General features: G+C 45.7%; 5 protein-coding genes across 5 annotated transcripts; 4 read left to right on the top strand and 1 right to left on the bottom strand.

Moving 5' to 3' along the window:
• The first annotated feature begins 8,188 nt into the window (after nt 1-8,188).
• Nucleotides 8,189-8,580, top strand: LOC128273756 (39S ribosomal protein L34, mitochondrial). The gene is made up of 2 exons (XM_053011793.1): nt 8,189-8,211; nt 8,289-8,580. Exons 1-2 carry the CDS (start codon nt 8,189-8,191, stop codon nt 8,536-8,538), a joined length of 273 nt encoding a protein of 90 aa, XP_052867753.1. The 3' UTR covers nt 8,539-8,580.
• Nucleotides 8,581-8,725: 145 nt separating this feature from the next.
• Nucleotides 8,726-9,938, top strand: LOC128273245 (zinc finger protein 852-like). The gene is made up of 2 exons (XM_053011180.1): nt 8,726-8,927; nt 8,997-9,938. Exons 1-2 carry the CDS (start codon nt 8,754-8,756, stop codon nt 9,870-9,872), a joined length of 1,050 nt encoding a protein of 349 aa, XP_052867140.1. The 5' UTR covers nt 8,726-8,753; the 3' UTR covers nt 9,873-9,938.
• Nucleotides 9,939-11,211: 1,273 nt separating this feature from the next.
• LOC128272923 (uncharacterized) lies at nt 11,212-12,711 on the top strand. The gene is made up of 3 exons (XM_053010810.1): nt 11,212-11,338; nt 11,438-11,531; nt 11,614-12,711. The coding sequence occupies exons 1-3, from the start codon at nt 11,309-11,311 to the stop codon at nt 12,438-12,440; spliced, it is 951 nt and encodes a 316-aa protein (XP_052866770.1). The 5' UTR covers nt 11,212-11,308; the 3' UTR covers nt 12,441-12,711.
• A 246-nt stretch (nt 12,712-12,957) lies between these two features.
• LOC128272074 (chromatin assembly factor 1 p55 subunit) lies at nt 12,958-14,604 on the bottom strand. The gene is made up of 2 exons (XM_053009804.1): nt 14,580-14,604; nt 12,958-14,491 (listed from the first exon to the last, which is right to left on the bottom strand). The coding sequence occupies exons 1-2, from the start codon at nt 14,599-14,601 to the stop codon at nt 13,224-13,226; spliced, it is 1,290 nt and encodes a 429-aa protein (XP_052865764.1). The 5' UTR covers nt 14,602-14,604; the 3' UTR covers nt 12,958-13,223.
• A 390-nt stretch (nt 14,605-14,994) lies between these two features.
• On the top strand, nt 14,995-16,883 carry LOC128275141 (nucleoside diphosphate kinase 7). Its single transcript, XM_053013544.1, has 6 exons — nt 14,995-15,039; nt 15,476-15,747; nt 15,821-16,175; nt 16,242-16,484; nt 16,554-16,670; nt 16,746-16,883. Exons 1-6 carry the CDS (start codon nt 14,995-14,997, stop codon nt 16,881-16,883), a joined length of 1,170 nt encoding a protein of 389 aa, XP_052869504.1.
• Nucleotides 16,884-17,035: the final 152 nt, after the last annotated feature.

The raw sequence follows: 17,035 nt of genomic DNA, 5'->3' as shown, positions 1-17,035 counted from the left end.
ACGGTGCGTGTGTGTGTGTTTGTATGGGAGTCGCATGATAGGAACTGTGTTCGCTGTTATGATGCCCGACCCCCGACCGCACACTACCGTTCACGCCATTCTCTCATTGATTTAATAAAACTCCGTTCGAGGGGAATCGCTGTTTATGGTCGCGTGATGTTGACCACAGACGCACAGTAACACAGTCTAGCACCGAGTTTGGTCGTTTTGTCACCGCCTTCCCCCGGGGACCAATTTAATGAGTGGCGCAACGCAGCGTCCCTGTAGCGTCCCGATGGGCTCCGTTTAACGTCACTTCATTTCGGTGTCCTGTTTTTCGTAGTTTTGGATTACTTAGCTACGGACGACGTAGCGACGTCGGCGGTTCCCTCTTTCGGTAGCTAATGGAATGGTGACTCCGAATCGGTGGTATAAGCCACGAGGATATTAATCGATCGCCGACAACTTTTATGGATACACATCTAAGTGACCCAAAAGCCAATCGAGGCGAGGATTATTCGATAAATTAGAAACTTTTTGACTCACCAAGTAACTGACACTGAATCACTTTGATCTCTTCTTCTTTGCCGGAAACCCTGGAACCGGACCGGTCATGTGATCACCACTCCGCTGACCAGCCTGCTAAGAGAAAGACAGGGAAAAAAACCTTTCAATTGGCTCCTATGGTGATCGGTTGACCAACCGACCCACCCATTAACGGCGGAGCGATGAAAAACCCGTGCGTTTCCATGGCGACCTGGAACGTTTGGAACGGAAAGCGTAAACTAAAACGAAACAAACATGGAGTCCGACAGGACTGGGCTGCCCACTGAATTAAGGTTTAGGATTAAATCGATTCCGGACCGCCTAACTCCGGTTCTGAAAGGGGGAAAGGCATGCCAGCCCGACATGTTACCGTTTGCCCGGTGTTGCCCGTGGTGCGGTGAACCGGTGACCCAACAGCAGACGCATTGCGCGTTATGATTATGCGGCTTTTTACTCCGGCAGTCGGTCAGTCACCGGGTCATCCCCTCCCCGGGAGGAGTGTTTGGTTCGGACGCCCCATTACGCCTAATAGAGGCAAAAATGCCCGACGAACATTCCGGAGCCGATTAACTGGCAGGGCGCTGCACGGAGAAAAGGATGCCTTGGAACCGAATTTCGGTTTTTTTTTGTCCGCCGTGGTCAACCGAGAATAAAAATGAGAGTGGTGGGAAGGACAACTCGTCCGTGCCCGAGTGGAAAATAGAAGGATCAAAATTTCGCCAACCGCCCAACCGATAATGGTGTATCGGTAATCCGTGAGTGCGCCACTCGCCGTGCTTCGTGACTGAAGTGAGGTTTCTCGAGCCGATGGGCAGACGGCCGGATCCTTCCCAGGACCGCAAGAACCTATGGAGCCAAAGAAAGAGAGAGAACGCTCGTGCGCGCGAGAGAGCGAGAGAACGAGAGAGGTTTCTGTCATCGTTTTAATGTGCCCACAATGACCCCCCGGGGGGGGTTGGCATTTACTTCGAGTCTGGCTTCATGCCGGCCGTTCTTTTTTTTTATTTATTTGCTTAGCACCCAACGAATGTTTACGCCGAAGGTGTCCTGCTGGGTGCTTGCAAACGATCCCGGATATCGCACGAACCCAGCGGACCTGGGCCACCTACGTAATAAAATTGCTTCGCTGCCACCGTTTCTCTGCAAAGTAATCGAATTTTCCCATGGCACCTTGGTGCTTAATGCCCTTAAGGGTGGAAAATTGAAAACCAATTTGCCCCACGAGAGAAGCTGGCCAAATTTGGCTGGCACCAAGTTGTTTTCCCACTGTTTAAGCCGGCGCTGCTGCTGCCTGGACATGTCCTTTTGGCACCACAACTTTGGCCGGTGTGTGGCCGCCTTTCGAGAAATCCATACACATATTTAATATCGAACCATCTGCGAACCGGGCGCAGGAACGCGGGAACTGCAAAATTCGTGACAAAATCAAATTCGCCGGAAAATATCGCATAAAATTTTATTACCCAACGTCCGGCACGCCACGCGGATTGCCGGGCTGTTCCGGCCGAGTCGCACGGCCTAGGCACAGGCCAACAACGCTGATTGTTCGGCAAACTTCTGGGTCGAAACGGCACATCGTACAGCAGGAACCGTGTTGAGGTTGATGCATTCAGTACAATGAGGCAAGATGGGACGTTCCGCGCTGAACAGCGCCCCCCGGCAACAGCCGGGTAATAAAATTAGGACCCATGTTTGGATCGCCGGTGCGCCAATAACGACTGGATTATTAATAAAACGCAAGACACCGGTGGCCGGTGGCCGGACGGACGTTGGCACAGCATAGTAGCCTACCGTCAACAGCTGGGCCGGGAAAACGCTCCGTAATCCGAGAAGAAGTTTGTTTTTTCGCAACATCTTGCCTGCCGGAGAAACTTTCCGAAAGCATAATAAGTTATTCATTTCCAATAATCCATCTGGCGGCCAGAGTTTAGATCTCAAAATTGAAGCATTGTTCAATCCAGGCATGTCCAACATAGGCCGTAAAGCTTATACTGCTGGCAGCTTGTTTTGGGGCAGTTGAACCGAACGAACGGAGAATTAATTAAAGTTCTTTTTAATGGAACTGAAAGTAAGCTTTATTTAAATTGTACGTTAGTCCACACAACTGTGCAATTTTCTTCGCTTCCAAATTTGAGTTGCAAAGTACTTCTCATCTGGGTTAAAAGAAGAAAATGAAGTACTAAAACTGCATCCTAGCAGAACGGTAAACATGCACTTTTCTCAATTGCTTTTGACCAGGAAAACTTTCAGAAAAGGGCTGCATTCGCAGTAGAACGTTAACGCAGTTAGGACTTGAGAGAAAACAGCCAACGTCCGAAGGGTCCATAATAAACTCTTCACTTTTATTAACACTAGATATACCACCGTTTTCAATATACCTATTTATACCAGACCAGTCAAAATGACTGGTCATGTGAAAAATTGCTTTTTATGACTTCAAGTGTTAAAAAAAAGTCTATAAAAAAATTAAAACAAGTTTAGTAATGTTAACTGTAAACGATAAATGGATTTGTATGCATTTTTATATAACAGAAAACATTTAATTTTTATCACTTTGTTGGACACAATTTCTACATAAGAACGTTATCTACTACGTTGCCGAACTACATAAGGATGCCTTCTATTTTGCTTGCGTAATTTTCCACTTTTTCCCCAAAACTCTAGAGGCTTCTAACTCTGTACAAATTCGTATATATTCCAAAATAATTGCACACATCAATGGTCTGGAGTGCCCAATCTACTGCCCAATCATATTCTGAGCAACAATTGCCCTTTTTGGCCTAAATTTGTTCATGGAATAAGGGACCAGTCATTTTGACTGGTCATGGTATAAATCTCCAAAAAAAAAAAATTTTTTTTTTCCAACATATATAAAAAAAAGTTTATTTGTGAAATGTATTCTATGCTTAGAGCTATTAAAAGTCATAACATCATTTGGGGAAAAAAAAATTACATGTAGTGGAAATTTGCCATTCAAACTGCCCGACCAGTCAAAATGACTGGTGTGGTATATCTAGTGTTAATAGTCACATCCGGTGTAAAAACTGTGGAAGGGCTGTGATTGCGGTGAAGATAATAGCGACGCCTAGTGGTGAAAAAACGAAAGAAGTTGGTGAAAAAAGTTTCCATCAACACCGTTTTGCTCAACACACACCATTTGCATTCATACCGCCCAAGCCGAGTGAAGCCGGGCGGTTGTTTTTGTTGAAAAGTTACGTTTAACACTTACATTACCATTAACGAGGAGTTCGCCTTGCGCATCGTTCCCAAGAAAAGCGCAATTGAAGAAGCTGTAGGAGTAGATCGTCTCACGGCTTCCCTATCATTTCGGATTCCCGTTTACTCATCTTCCTCGTACCTTTAACGTGGCCACAGCGGCTACGAACCGCAGATTGAAGCCGCAGAAAGACGTGAACAAATGTTGAAATTTGAACAGAAACGCTAATGCTCTTCGGTGGTGGTAAGGTGGCCAGAAAGGGGGAGGTGGAGGTGTTTAAAAGAAAACCAAAAAAATAAATAAAACAACCAAAGCAAACATTACCTAAACTTCTATTCCGTAAACAAAGTACGAACAAACAAGTATGAAGAACAAAACAAACTAAAAATCACAAAGTACTAGGCAAAGTAACTAAACGATAGATTTAAAAGTTTTGAAAACCTCGTGCAAGGCCAATCCCCCGACGGACACTCGCAAAAGGACCCCGTTGTTGGTGAACACTGTTGTTTATTAAAACGTTTATATTAGATCATACCGTTTATTGCTCCGGAGCGGAGCATTCGTTTCAAAGTCTAGTTCCTCGCCCATGTTTTAATGTCCGTTAGCAGCTAAGCCTGCAATTACCGATGGCGAATACGATTTGAGCGCCCGTTACCTACTACTGCTCTATATTTGATGAAACTGCAGTCTAGCCCTAGATTTAAGACCTGAAAGAACGCCCAACAACTCAGTGAGAAGCCGTGTAGCCAAAGTGATTGTCGGGCAAATCCGTCGAACCCTGCAAGCTACCGCGGGCGAAGTTAGGCAGGATCGAGAGCGCCAACACATCCTTAACCCTACCCCTGGGCCCTGTGCTGTGCTGTGAGTGAAACACTTTCGAGAAAACTGAAAATAATTACGTTAAAGTTAAATTACAACTTTCAGCACCTTACTCACTACTCCGGCCAAGTAAGGGGAAATAAGAAACCCGCCGGCCGGCTGCTCTACGCGAGCACTCGCTTCCATTTAATTGCTTCGTTTCAAATAAGATTAACCAGACTAACCATCATCCCGCATCTTTGCTCGCTCCGAGGCGCATTAGCAAAATCTGGCGCTGTCCTTAGGATCGGGTTATGAGAGAATGTTCTGTGAAACGGAGCATCTCACAATTTATTAGTTCATATTTAGATCGTGAATTCGGGTTTTGCTAGTGTGATCCGGCAGCACTGCTAGGGTTTCCGCCTTGCAAACCGCCACCCTTTGTGTCTGGCGTCTTCGTGACTCTCAAAGTGTATCATTAAAGGCTGAAACCAAATTAGGTCTCCGGCCACCCCGATCACTCTACCATCAATCGGCCAATTGCTGATCAACCAGCGGGGGTTTCGAATGTAGAAGCAGGGAAACATTATCGGAACTGGAAGCGGTACAAGTAAGCAACAAGCAGGCTGTAAGACACCAAAATGATAAGAAAAAAGTCAGTTAAAACGGCATCAACAAGAAAAAAACATAACTATTAATTAATCGGAAAAGTTAAGAAAAACAATTGTTATTACCCAACAAAAAAAAACATGCTTATTACTAGCAGAACGAACCAATAGGTAACGAACTACACCTTAGAAAGAAAACACACAACACGAGGACTGCAAAGGCGGTCCTTACCCGGTTTCTTACACGTAACACGAACAAACAACCTACTTCCGTCAGTTTAGTAACAAGAGAGTGAATGGATGGCCATCTCTACTAGGAACTTTGTATATTCGTGTCCGTAAAAGAAGCTACCGGATTCAGGCCCTTTTCGAACCGTTCGAGAAGAGTGTTCGGCTTCAGTGCTCCTTTTCGGAGCGCAACACGGAGGACACCGTGCTGCTTGGAGCCTTTCGAATTTTCATTGTTTTACCTTCGCTGGTTTATGTCCCCTTTGCTGTTGGCAATCGTAGAAATGATGCTGCTGCTAATGATGATGAGTGTGTGAAAATGAATGGCGCACGTTGGAACCTAGGATAGGAGATTCAAATTTAACAACAAAGAATGGGAAAGAAACACTTGTGCGTTTTGCCAAAAATTAACCTAAAAAGAAAAGTAAACCAAAAATGTAGTAAAAATTGCAAGCAACCGATTGTTTTGCGACGGGAACAAAAAACGCGCACCGACCGTGGAAGAAATGGCGCTACGCGGTCTCTCATTATGAGTTCAGATGAAGTGACTTGACCTTGAGGGACCCCTGAGGAGGTATCAAAAAGAAAAAAAATATTGCCAAGAAGAGTGGAAGGAAACGGAGTGTAAGAAATAGAATAACAACAAGAGCTACGCGCTTCACTGTATTGCAAAGAAGGAAGCAAACACAAGTTGAAAATATTAGACAAAATGGAGGAAAATCCACAGTGCCTTGTTTGCTGCCGAAGCTTGTTATGCAACTGTCTCCCGCCAAATTCGTCCTGAAAATGCGTTGCGTCCACGTTGCATCCTGTTCATTTCGCCCTCCGGAACTTGGTGCTTTATAGCACCAGTACCAGCAGCGTAGCGAGTTCGGTCCAAGAAAGTAAAGAGCAACATGTGCACGGTATACAATAGGCCCTAAGAATTGAACATTAGTTTAGCCAATTGCACCCACAGCAGCGCAGCAAAACGCCATAATAGCTTCGAGCCGGTTATCAAACAAAAAAGAGGAACGATTTTCAGACATCTTTACCTTCCGCCGAAAGCTCTGGACACAACCTGGACGATTAAGAACGCCCTTTGATGCATATCTCTGTAGAAAATAGAATGCGTTTTTTGCTTTCCATTCCGATAAATAGCCGGCTGAACCCGTAATCCAAGCTCCTTCCAGAGAGACAAGCTGTAGTCCTTAAATGTCCCTTGTTGATTCTATCTTTCTCTCTCTCTCTTTCTGTCTCTCTCTATCTCTCTCTTCTTCTCTCTCTGATCAGGAAATAGAATTGTGACCAAGGAGCACATTAGGCGAGGGGAGAGTACTGTCGTAGAAATACCGTGAAGTCAATCGTGGATCAGTTTTGGGTTTTTCCACTTCTTAGAAGCCAACGCTACGACTGACCATGGCGGAAACAATGCAAATTTCTTGATCAACTTTTTTCCGTTCATTAGACTTTACTAACACGCTCAAAATGGAGAAAAAAAAGTATTGCCATGGACAAAAGATATCCACGGTAGAAAAGACAAAAAAATTAGTTGATAGCAATCTGGAACGGGAGTAAAACTCCTCGTTCTTCGTAGACATTGCCTAGTTAGAACTTACAATGACGGAACTATTTGGGCCGCTGGGACGATTCAATTTGCATGAACATGGGAAGATGGAATGAATTATCCCATTCTAAACGGTTCCATCGCGATTTGTTTGCCAATTCGTGCTTCGACCATCCATTTCAAACTAAGCTTTATTCCCTACCAAAATCAAGACATAAAATCTTTAAACTTCGATCGTGCTAAAGTCGTTTCTAGCCGCTCAGTTACCGACTTAAATATCGGACAGATTCGGTAATATCGCCGAAACGCGATGGAGGACTGTTCGGAGAACGGTTACAGTGTGCGGTAAAACATCCATAGAAAACAGGCTAACTGGCAGCCACAACTAACTGTAGATAATTGCAAATCAGCAGACCGTAGAATCTAAGGTTCGTCTTAGTGATAGAAAAGGGGAAAGCAAAAAAACTAATAATTGTACAATTTTAAACTGTTTACAAAACTATTGAAAGACACCTAAACGTAACCGTAGCAAAGCTAAAACGCGAATCGCTCGAAACGAATCGATCGCGACCGGAGCGGATGCGGCAAGAATTCTTTCCGATATCTTGCACTCGAACACACACACACACCGTACACAACTAATCAATGCTTTATTCTTTTTCTTAATAAAAAAAATTAAAAAACCGACAAAAAAACTAACGATCTTTTCGAGCAAGCAAAGCTACAATTTTACTTACACTGGTAACGGAGCGAAGAGAGATAATAAATTCAAAACAAAGCCCTATAAAAATTAGAATAATCTCCAATGTCGACCGGTGCAATTTGCTAGGGGAGCGAAGAAATAATAAAACTAAACGTGGAAAATATTTCCTGTTTTAAATTAAACTGCTGCAGTATTATTACGATTCATGGTGATACAGATGGATGAATAAAAACGATATTGAGGGATGCAGCCAAATTAAGGTTCCAATCCTTTGACACGAAACTTCCTTCTACTTTGATTTACAACCTTCGAAGTGTGCTTTCGTGCTGATAGAGAGAACCTGCGAAACGGAACGGATTCGCCTTTCAATTTAAACTGAAACAAAGTAACGATTGTTTTAGATTCAAATATTTCGAACATGCTGATCTAGATAAGTCAGCGAGCCACACGTTCTGTCAAATTCGCCGGACGTAAACAAACCATTTGGTTCGACAAAAAATAGCTTACGCAAAAATTTAAGGTTTTCGTAGTTCGCTAAACTTTTTCACGTGCAACTCTACAATATGGCACTAGTTCGGTCCTTTCAGTGAGTATCAGAACTGGTCGGAACTAATTGCTCGTGCATTGCTTTACACTACTGGTTCTTTTATGTAACCTCTTCAGGATTCTTCTACCAAAACTTCCATCGGTGCCATTTATCGGGGCCAATGTGGCCAACACAGTTACAGAAACTACAGCAGGCGGTGCTTGGGGACTGCTATTGTCGCGTACCGTAATGCGGAATCATTTTCCTCGAGCACGCGAAACCAAACGTGTGCGAGTTCATGGCTGGCTCAAGAGAATGTCCACTCCGGCAGGGCGGCGTATACTGATGCGACAAATACTCAAAGGGAAGCATGTACTATCGCACTGATGTGTTTGGAAAATGTTTCTGCAAATATAGAATTCCACTAAAATACCGTACTATATTGATTGTGCTTCCGAAAAATAGAAAACAAGCTCATTCCGGAATGAATCGAACCGGTTACGTACATGAATCGAACCGGTTCTTGACAGAACTGTTTGTTTACGAATCGTTGTTCCTTTTTGGTTTGTTCGTAAGCATTTTATGCCTAGCCGATTGCAGAAATGGACGACGACGAAGAAGTAGATATCGAAATTACAGTCTCCAACTTAAACACCTGTTGTATTACTTGTTTGATGCCCTACGATGACAACGATTACGAGGAACTCGCCCACGGTTACCTGCCATCGGATAAAAGCGTTCCAGTTGTTGAAGCACTCACAAAAGTGACCAACATCGTAAGTTTATTACGAAGTGCAAGTGAGCCATCTGAACGTCCAATTTATTTCAATCATTCTATCCGTCAGGTTTCTTCGAACGAAAGCTTACCCACTAGAATATGTGGCCCCTGCTTAGAAAGGTTGGACAGTGCCTACTGCTTCATCCGAGACGCTTGCGCCAGCCGCGTAATACTGCAAGACTATCTGCGCACCAAGGACGACGGTTACCGGTTAGAGCAAGGCCAGCAGCCGGAAGATGCAGACACTTTTAATGCACAAGATGAAGCAGAGGTCCCTGGCGATGGAGCACAAACAGAACATCCAAACGATGACGGTGGTAGTGATGCAGGTTCCGATGACGATAGTACAGCGGATGAGATAAATGCTGTCAATATCATCCGACGGAGATTGAAAACGGAAACGAGCCGACCACGGACTACGGAAAAGGGGGATCGCCAGCCAAACGCAAGACCCAGAACAAGGTACAAGTGTGACGAGTGTAATTATACTTTCACACGAAGCTCCAACTTAGTGGATCACAAACGTCTTCATATGAATGTGAAACTGTTTTCTTGCGAATACTGCGATAAATCCTTCGTTCAAGTCGGTAATTTGAAGACCCACATGCGAACGCACACGTTGGAAAAGCCGTACGTCTGCCCGATATGCGACAAAGCGTACACGCAATCGAGCACACTCAAAACGCATATGAATTCACACATTAACAACAAACCTCACGCATGCGACACGTGCGAGAAGGCGTTCACAAACAGCTCCGATCTGACCAAGCACAAGGCGACTCACCGTAAGGAGAAACCGTACGTGTGTATGATCTGTGAGAATCGCTTTTTCACTCAAAAAGTACACTTGCGGTCCCACCTATTAAGGATGCATCCGAGGGTTGACTTAGCCAAATATTTGTCACTTGGTACAGTAGAGATCCCGCTGGGGAACACCGGGTAAATGAATAAACAATGTTTGTTTCTCTCTATATGATTAATCCTTAGAATTCGGAGGGATTCAAGAAGTTTCCACTCATCACTCAAAGAAAATAAAGTAAAGTTGTTTTTAACGCAATTTAAAGCGCATGGTGCGTGCCTTTTCGTTTCATTCGTTGTGTTGCAATATTCTGAAACGGTGTCAATGCTTTCGAAAATATATAACTGATTTGATAGTTATGTTGCAGAACAAACCGTACGGCAAAACGCGAATGGTTTGATAAATCATTAAAAAGGTAGAACGTTCAACGAATAGAAACAAACCGGCCTTACAAACCTCAAGCTGCAGCATCAGTGAAAGAAAAGAGGAAAACAAATAGATTAAGGAGGGAAAGGAAGAGAGAATAGAAGCCCTTCAGACATGCACCGTTTAGAGTCTCAATAAATGATTGCTCAGGAGCTCCGGAACGAAATCGATTTTCATTTTTGTGGATTCAAACGATCATAAGCATTTTCGCATTTTGGCATTTGAATTTCAACATTCAAAGAAGCTTACCGCAGAACACTATCGACCTTGGTCGGTTGTGGTTATCGATAAACGCAAACGCAAGAAGATAAACAAATTTTCAGCGATACTTGAGGCTCTGGCACGGGCATCTCTAACAGCAGAGCACCGCGAGAAGATATTAAGAGCAAGGTGGATAAAACATGTTGCACCCCGACTGTTGGAAACAGAACAACAATGGAAAGAAAGAATAGAAACAACTTGGGCATACACTACTCGAGTCCTAGCATCTGAAACTAAAAGACATCAGAAAAAGCGAGAAGAAGCATTTTCGATTGGCCCTTCTCATTCCCGAGCGTGTTTAACAGAACATGTGCTAAAAGATAGATTGGAGGCAGTTCGAATACGCGAATCGTTACTCGAAGTGTGTCAGTCAGAGGAGCAGCGGAACGCAGTCTTAGAAGCTATCCAAATACGTATAAATCAATTCGAAGTGATGCGAAGTTCCCAAAAGCAGCGCCTCATGGCAGAAACCGATCGAGAACGTGAAGGAACGTGAGTTCAAACGCAAACGGTCATCGACGAAAAAAACAAAATGAAATTGCAACCGTCAAGAATAGAGAGCCTCAATAAATGATCGTAATCAGTGGCTGTTTCAGCAATGTAATGTAATTTATTTTAGTTTAACAACGAGAAATTTTTAAATACCAAGTTTTGGCATCTGATTTTGAGCGTTCAAAGCAGCTTACCGCAGAACACTATCGACCTTGGCCGGTTGTGATTGTCGATAAACGTCAGAAGATAAACAAATTTCCAGACCGGGAGCGATACTTTTTTACCCTGTGGCCGAATTCTTATTTGTTGAATTAAAATCACCCCGTGTTTTCGTTTTGTTCTATTTCGTGCGCAGAAGAAAACAGAAAGAAAGTGCAACTTTGCCAAGAAAGCGTGACACGATGAGCGATAATGATATCTCGAAGATGAAGGTATGTTGACATAGGCTGCTGCCAGAGGGACGCCGCCATCGTTAAATCACACGGCATCGAAGGACGCGACGAAATTAGAGCAAATTTTTCTTTCCCCAGGTAGCAGATCTCAAAAAGGAACTGAAAACGCGCGGCTTGAGTGTGATGGGAAACAAAAACGAGCTCATCGATCGGTTACAGTGCGCTCTGTTGGGTCAGTATCGGTGGGCTTTCGATTCGTTTGTCACCAAACAACGGCAAACGCATGCTCTACTCACATTTGTGTTACTTTCAAGACGGTGGCGATGTTCTGGAAGACACGGCGAACTCGGAGGACTTGCTAGAGGACGATGAGCTGAACGATGATTTGCTCGATGAGGATAAGGATCTTACGGATCCGGTCGTCGAAGAAGAGCAGATTCTCCTGTCACCAACGCCGAGTGAGAAATCGAAGTCGGCGTCCCCGGAACAATCGGCAAAGGAACCGGCCGATACGCTGCATTCGGACCTCAAACCAGTCCAACGGAAGGTTGCGCTGAAACGAAACATCTCCATCACAAAGCCAACGCTTCCTACGATGGATTCGACCAGCGCTTCGTCGGCCCTGCTATCGGAAGCTCCGAAAGCACAACGGAAACCTCTGAGCGGGGGTAATTCTGCATCGGCCACCAGCAGTGGCAGCGATGGTGAACCGGAAAAGAAGGTTGTCAAGCTTGGCCAGCTGACCGCTCTGGAGCGCTTGGAAATGCGTGCGAAAAAGTTTGGATCGACGGGGTCCGCATCTACGGCAACGGCCTCCAACAGCGCGGCCAGCGGTAGTGCACCCGCCGAAAACACTAAACTGCAGGCACGTGCGGCTCGGTTTGGACTCTCGTCATCCGGCAACAGCTCTACCGACAGCACGGCTTCGATGGAGGCTCTGAAAAAGCGTGCCGAACGTTTCGGCGGATCGGTTTCGTCCAAAATGACAAAACTGGAGCAGGACGAAAAACTCGCCAAACGACAGGCCCGCTTTGGGGCAACAGCAGCAGCGAACGGTTCCGGTAAATCGGACGGCTCGTCATCGGTAAATTATGCCGAAAAGGCGAAACAAAGGTTGGAGCGGTTTAAAACGGCGGCTTAAACGTACGAATGGGCTTCTCGCCCCCGTTTGGCCGATGAATCTGCGTCGCAGTAGAATTAGAATTTCATTGAACTTCGGTCTCCACTTTGCGCGTCGCAAGTCGTCCAATAATTTGTATAATGTGTACGATGTTGCGGGACAAAGCTTAAGACAAGCTGAGCGGCGATTGAATCGTGCGACAAGCGAACAAAATACCGGAGCAGAGCGGGCGAGGGAAAGAACACAACCTGCATTACTATAGCTAGGGTTTGCGTTGGCCCGCCGGTGAGGTTTGCAACTTAAGTAAAACGATGTAACAATACTGTAAAGGTATTTATGACAAAATTTATAATTTGCCAATAAAATTTATCTATATATCATAAGGTTTTTTGCGTAAAACTCCGTGACACTGACCGAAATACGTTTTCCGATACGCTCCGAAGTAATATCTTTTCAAATGTATTTTATTCAGATGAAGGAAAACAGTATTTGCATTACGTATTCGCATCAGCTGTTTGTGTGTGTGTTGTGTTGTGTGTATTATTACATCTATTGTTTTCTAAGCGCCCCGAGCGTCGCCTGATAATGTAGAATCCTGAACCATGAGGTTCCAGATTTTCAATGATCGATGCATTTCGTATCAGGCATGAAAAACAAACAAAAGAGAATGAATGAACGAAAAACAAATCAACGACCGCTTCGACAACGAAACTAACACAACTCCCGGAGGCCGGATTTGACATGGTGGGTAATACGGCGATAGTGATATAAAAAATGAATGATGGAATAGTGAACTCTCTTTCTCTACGGTGCGCCACCCTCGATCTCACTGGCCGGAACGTCCGGTTCCTCGTCATTGTACATGTTCTCGGCCATCTGCCAAACTTGCATAATGTTATCCTCCGATACCGAGCAAATGACCCACGGTTCGTTCGGATTCCACGAGAAGTCAGATATCTTGGCCGTGTGGCCACCGTGAATGAAGAGCAGCTCCGGTGGACCGTCTTCGGCGTCCTCGGCGCTCTGCTCCTCACCGATCTTCGACAGATCCCAAACGTGCAGGCGCCGATCGGTGCCGGACGAGGCCAGAATGGTTTCGTTATGCGGCGACCACTGCACCTGGAAAATTTCGTCCTTGTGCGACTCGAACGAGTGCAGCTTCAGCTTGAGGTTACGCAGATCCCACAGGGCGACGGTTTTGTCCGCCGAACCAGTGGCCAGGATGAACTCCGAGTACGGGTTGAAGCTCAGACAGTTCACCTCGGCCGTGTGCGCGTCGACGGTGTGGGACGGTTTGGATGTGTTGTTGCATCGCGTGTCCCAGATCATGAGCTTCTGGTCGTCGGCCACCGACCCGAAGAGCGATTCGTGTAGCAAGTGCCAGGCCACGTCCTCCACCACGGCGGTGTGTCCGGTGAAGATGTTTTTAGCGTCAATAATCCGATGCTCCTTCGGGGTCGCGTTAATGTCCCACAGGCAGATGGTGTGATCGTCGCTTGCCGATAGCAAATACCCGTTCAGATTCGGGTTCCAGGACAACCCGTAGCCCTCCTTCTGGTGGCCCCGCAGTCGCAGATCCGGGTGACACTCGCCGCTCGCTTCCGGCTTGCTCGGATGTTTCGTGTAATCGAACACAAGCACGTCGCTCGATGGGGTTTTGGTCGCAATGACACACGGGTTTTGTGGCATGTAACGGGCCCGGTTCACTTCACCCTCGTGGTTGATCTTGATTTCGATCTCGATCTTGCCCGACACCGAGCCGAACCCTCCGAACTCGCCCTTCTCGTTGTCGAAGTGGCTCGTGTCGAACTGTGCGTCCTCGTTCGGCAGCTGGACGCTCGCAATCAGCAAATGGTTCTGCTCGTCCGACGTGTGCGTGCCGAGGATGAGCCGGTGCACCGAGTAGTCCTTCCCTTCCGGCTTCGTCACATCCGGCAGCCATTGGGCCGTTAGCGAGGGCCACTCGAGCGCGTGTGTCATTACGAGATCATACAGGAATGGGGTGTTTTTCTTCCAAATTTTATACTCCTCGTTAATGACCCGCTCCTCGACCGCATCATCGAACGATTCCGCTGCAAGCGGACGAACAACAGTGTCAGAAACATTTCACCAGCGACGGTTGCGCCGCAACCGAAATCTAGTTTTCACTGGCCAACTTACCTCCGTCACCTCGTTCACCCATTTCTTGCAATCGAATGCTTACTATTTGCCGATAAATCTACACCGTTCGACACACTCCCGCCAAATCGTTGAACTTCAGCCGAATGCGACAGCGGTTCCGTTGTATGCAGGCGTTTGGTACGCGCGCGCGTCGGTGTGTGCGTGTGTTCGCGGATAAGAATTTGCCACAAAGCGGCGTTAGAGCGAACGCTGAAAGCCGATCGGCAAACTATCAGCCAATAATACAGGAACAGCAGGCTGCTTTGTCGGTAAACAACCACCGGAACACACCGACCAATATTTCGTGCCCAATTATCTAGTTCCTTGAGCGGTCCCGGCCGCTAGATTGCATCGAAAAAGATCGCACAATTCTCACCGACCATTTACCGAGCACCGTCGCACACAAAATCACAAAATGCCGTCGGTTGCGCCGACTGTGGCACAATTGACGGCGCGTGGCGTAATGCTTTTGACAGCTGCGATTACACCACCGCACAGTAGGGAATTTGTATTGGAAAGGTGGACATATTTGTTTTTAGGAAGAATATATGGACTTTTTTCAACGTTTTTGTTTTCTTTGCATGTGTTTTGATTAAATCCAACTTTTTATGTGTAATACAAGCATTCAAGTATAATAAATAAGCTTTTTTCGTTATTTTAAGGGTTTTTAACGCCTTTTCCCCATAGTGCACCGGTCCTTGGCGACGCAGCAGCCGGCGGTTTCTATGCGCAGTAAACAAACCAACCGATTTTTGTACGGTTGGACAGTATCTTTCGAACGAACCTGAGTGCGGAACGTGAATTGTACCACCGTATCATTCGAATATGGTGAGTAGTTGCTGTTGTTTATGAAATCATCGCACTCTCGATTGATTCGCCATAATGTTTTATTACAGAACACAACAAACTGCAGTGTATATCTGGGGGAATGGTATCAGAAGGAGGCCGATCTGAACCGACAGTTGGTCGTAAGCTTTTTCCCCAGCGACAAATCGGTCGAGTTGGTAGATCTGAAAACGCGCAAAACCTTCCTGCGGCGCACCAAAATCGAGGAAATGTGCGAGAATGATTTCTTCATCGGTGCCAAGTTGCTGATCTTCGGTAAGCAGATCAATATCCTTGATTATGGTGACGCCAAAACCAGAAGCAAAAAGGCCAACGAGCAACTGTGCGTATGCTGGGAAGGGAAATTAATTGAATTAGAATTTCAAATTTTCTTAACGTTGGTTCCGTTGATCCAGTTCCTTCGGTTTGATAAAGGCTGATGCTTTACTGCACGTGGGGGAAATACTGACAAAACTTCACCAAACCGGTTTGGGTGTGCGGCGGTTGGCGATGCTAAAGATTGACGAAAACTACGCTTCGATGCTCAAATCCGCCCGCTCGGATACTTCAAGCCTAAGCTATCTGATGGACTGCATGCCCAGCCAATCGTTTCTAGCGCTGGAGATCATCGGTAACAATGCCTACAACCAGTACCGGGAACTGTGCGGCCCGGAATCAGTTGCTGAGGCGAAAGAAGTCGCCCCAAACACGTTCCGGGGGCTTTACGGGAACGACGTGTACTGTTCTCGTTCGCCGGATGATGCGGCCACAGTAAGCTACTTCGCAAGCGATCCGAGAGCGAACACGATTTTAAATGGACGATTTATTGCGTTGTAGGAATCACGCTTTATTTTTCAGAACAACAACATCAAGCTGGTCCTGCGGTCGTCGGCACTGTATACCAACAGTACACTCTGTATCATCAAACCGCACGCCGTTCGCGACGGCAAAGCGGGAGAAATAATCACGGAAATACTGAAGAAGAAGTTTACAATCACGGCCATGAAAATGCTCCGTTTCGAGCGGCCCAACTGTGAGGAGTTTCTGGAAGTGTACAAAAGCGTCGTACCCGAATATGAGGTACCGCATGTTGCGGAGTACAGTTGTTTATGCTAAAATCTAAAGTTTGAATCCCTTTCACCGTCGCAGTCCATGGTGATGCAGATGATCAGCGGTGACTGCGTTGCGATGGAAGTTACAAACAAATACGATGATAGTAGCAGCACATACCAAAGCTTTCGTGATTATTGTGGACCAATTTGTCCGGTAAAACCTAGTCGAAGCAACCTACCTAAAACCTTTATATTTTTTATTTTCTGAACGTTTAACTTCTTACCACAGGAAGTGGCTAAAATGACCAGACCCAGCACGCTGCGAGCGCTATTTGGCAAGAACAAGGTACTGAATGCCGTCCATTGTACGGACCTAGAAGAGGACACCACGCTGGAGCTGGAATATGTATTTAAATTTTTATGCTAAACACGCGAGAAAAGGATTCGTGCATCGACTGTATCTACGTTTGTAAGCACCCATATTTTGGTGAAGTGCACGCGCTAAGTATAATGTAATTATCAAAGCAGGATCAAAATAAATTTCGTGTGATTCATTCGTATTCAACATGCTTTCCTTTT

The sequence above is a fragment of the Anopheles cruzii genome, chromosome 3, assembly GCF_943734635.1.
Source record: "Anopheles cruzii chromosome 3, idAnoCruzAS_RS32_06, whole genome shotgun sequence".
Taxonomy (NCBI): domain Eukaryota; kingdom Metazoa; phylum Arthropoda; class Insecta; order Diptera; family Culicidae; genus Anopheles; species Anopheles cruzii.
The sequence above is the reverse complement of the archived record's forward strand: the minus strand, read 5'-3'. Positions and strand labels throughout refer to the sequence as shown.

What these genes read in the sequence shown, in the direction of transcription:
- LOC128273756 (XM_053011793.1), top strand. Translation starts at nt 8,189, where the DNA reads ATGGCACTAGTTCGGTCCTTTCA. An exon ending in GCACTAGTTCGGTCCTTTCA is followed by an intron (nt 8,212 to 8,288) that starts GTGAGTATCAGA and finishes TAACCTCTTCAG; the next exon opens with GATTCTTCTACCAAAACTTC.
- LOC128273245 (XM_053011180.1), top strand. Translation starts at nt 8,754, where the DNA reads ATGGACGACGACGAAGAAGTAGATATCGAAATTACAGTCTCCAACTTA. An exon ending in TCACAAAAGTGACCAACATC is followed by an intron (nt 8,928 to 8,996) that starts GTAAGTTTATTA and finishes TCTATCCGTCAG; the next exon opens with GTTTCTTCGAACGAAAGCTT.
- LOC128272923 (XM_053010810.1), top strand. Translation starts at nt 11,309, where the DNA reads ATGAGCGATAATGATATCTCGAAGATGAAG. An exon ending in ATGATATCTCGAAGATGAAG is followed by an intron (nt 11,339 to 11,437) that starts GTATGTTGACAT and finishes TTCTTTCCCCAG; the next exon opens with GTAGCAGATCTCAAAAAGGA. An exon ending in GTTACAGTGCGCTCTGTTGG is followed by an intron (nt 11,532 to 11,613) that starts GTCAGTATCGGT and finishes GTTACTTTCAAG; the next exon opens with ACGGTGGCGATGTTCTGGAA.
- LOC128272074 (XM_053009804.1), bottom strand. Translation starts at nt 14,601, where the DNA reads ATGGGTGAACGAGGTGACGGAG. An exon ending in GGGTGAACGAGGTGACGGAG is followed by an intron (nt 14,492 to 14,579) that starts GTAAGTTGGCCA and finishes GTCCGCTTGCAG; the next exon opens with CGGAATCGTTCGATGATGCG.
- LOC128275141 (XM_053013544.1), top strand. Translation starts at nt 14,995, where the DNA reads ATGCCGTCGGTTGCGCCGACTGTGGCACAATTGACGGCGCGTGGC. An exon ending in CACAATTGACGGCGCGTGGC is followed by an intron (nt 15,040 to 15,475) that starts GTAATGCTTTTG and finishes GTTTTATTACAG; the next exon opens with AACACAACAAACTGCAGTGT. An exon ending in CGCCGGATGATGCGGCCACA is followed by an intron (nt 16,176 to 16,241) that starts GTAAGCTACTTC and finishes ATTGCGTTGTAG; the next exon opens with GAATCACGCTTTATTTTTCA.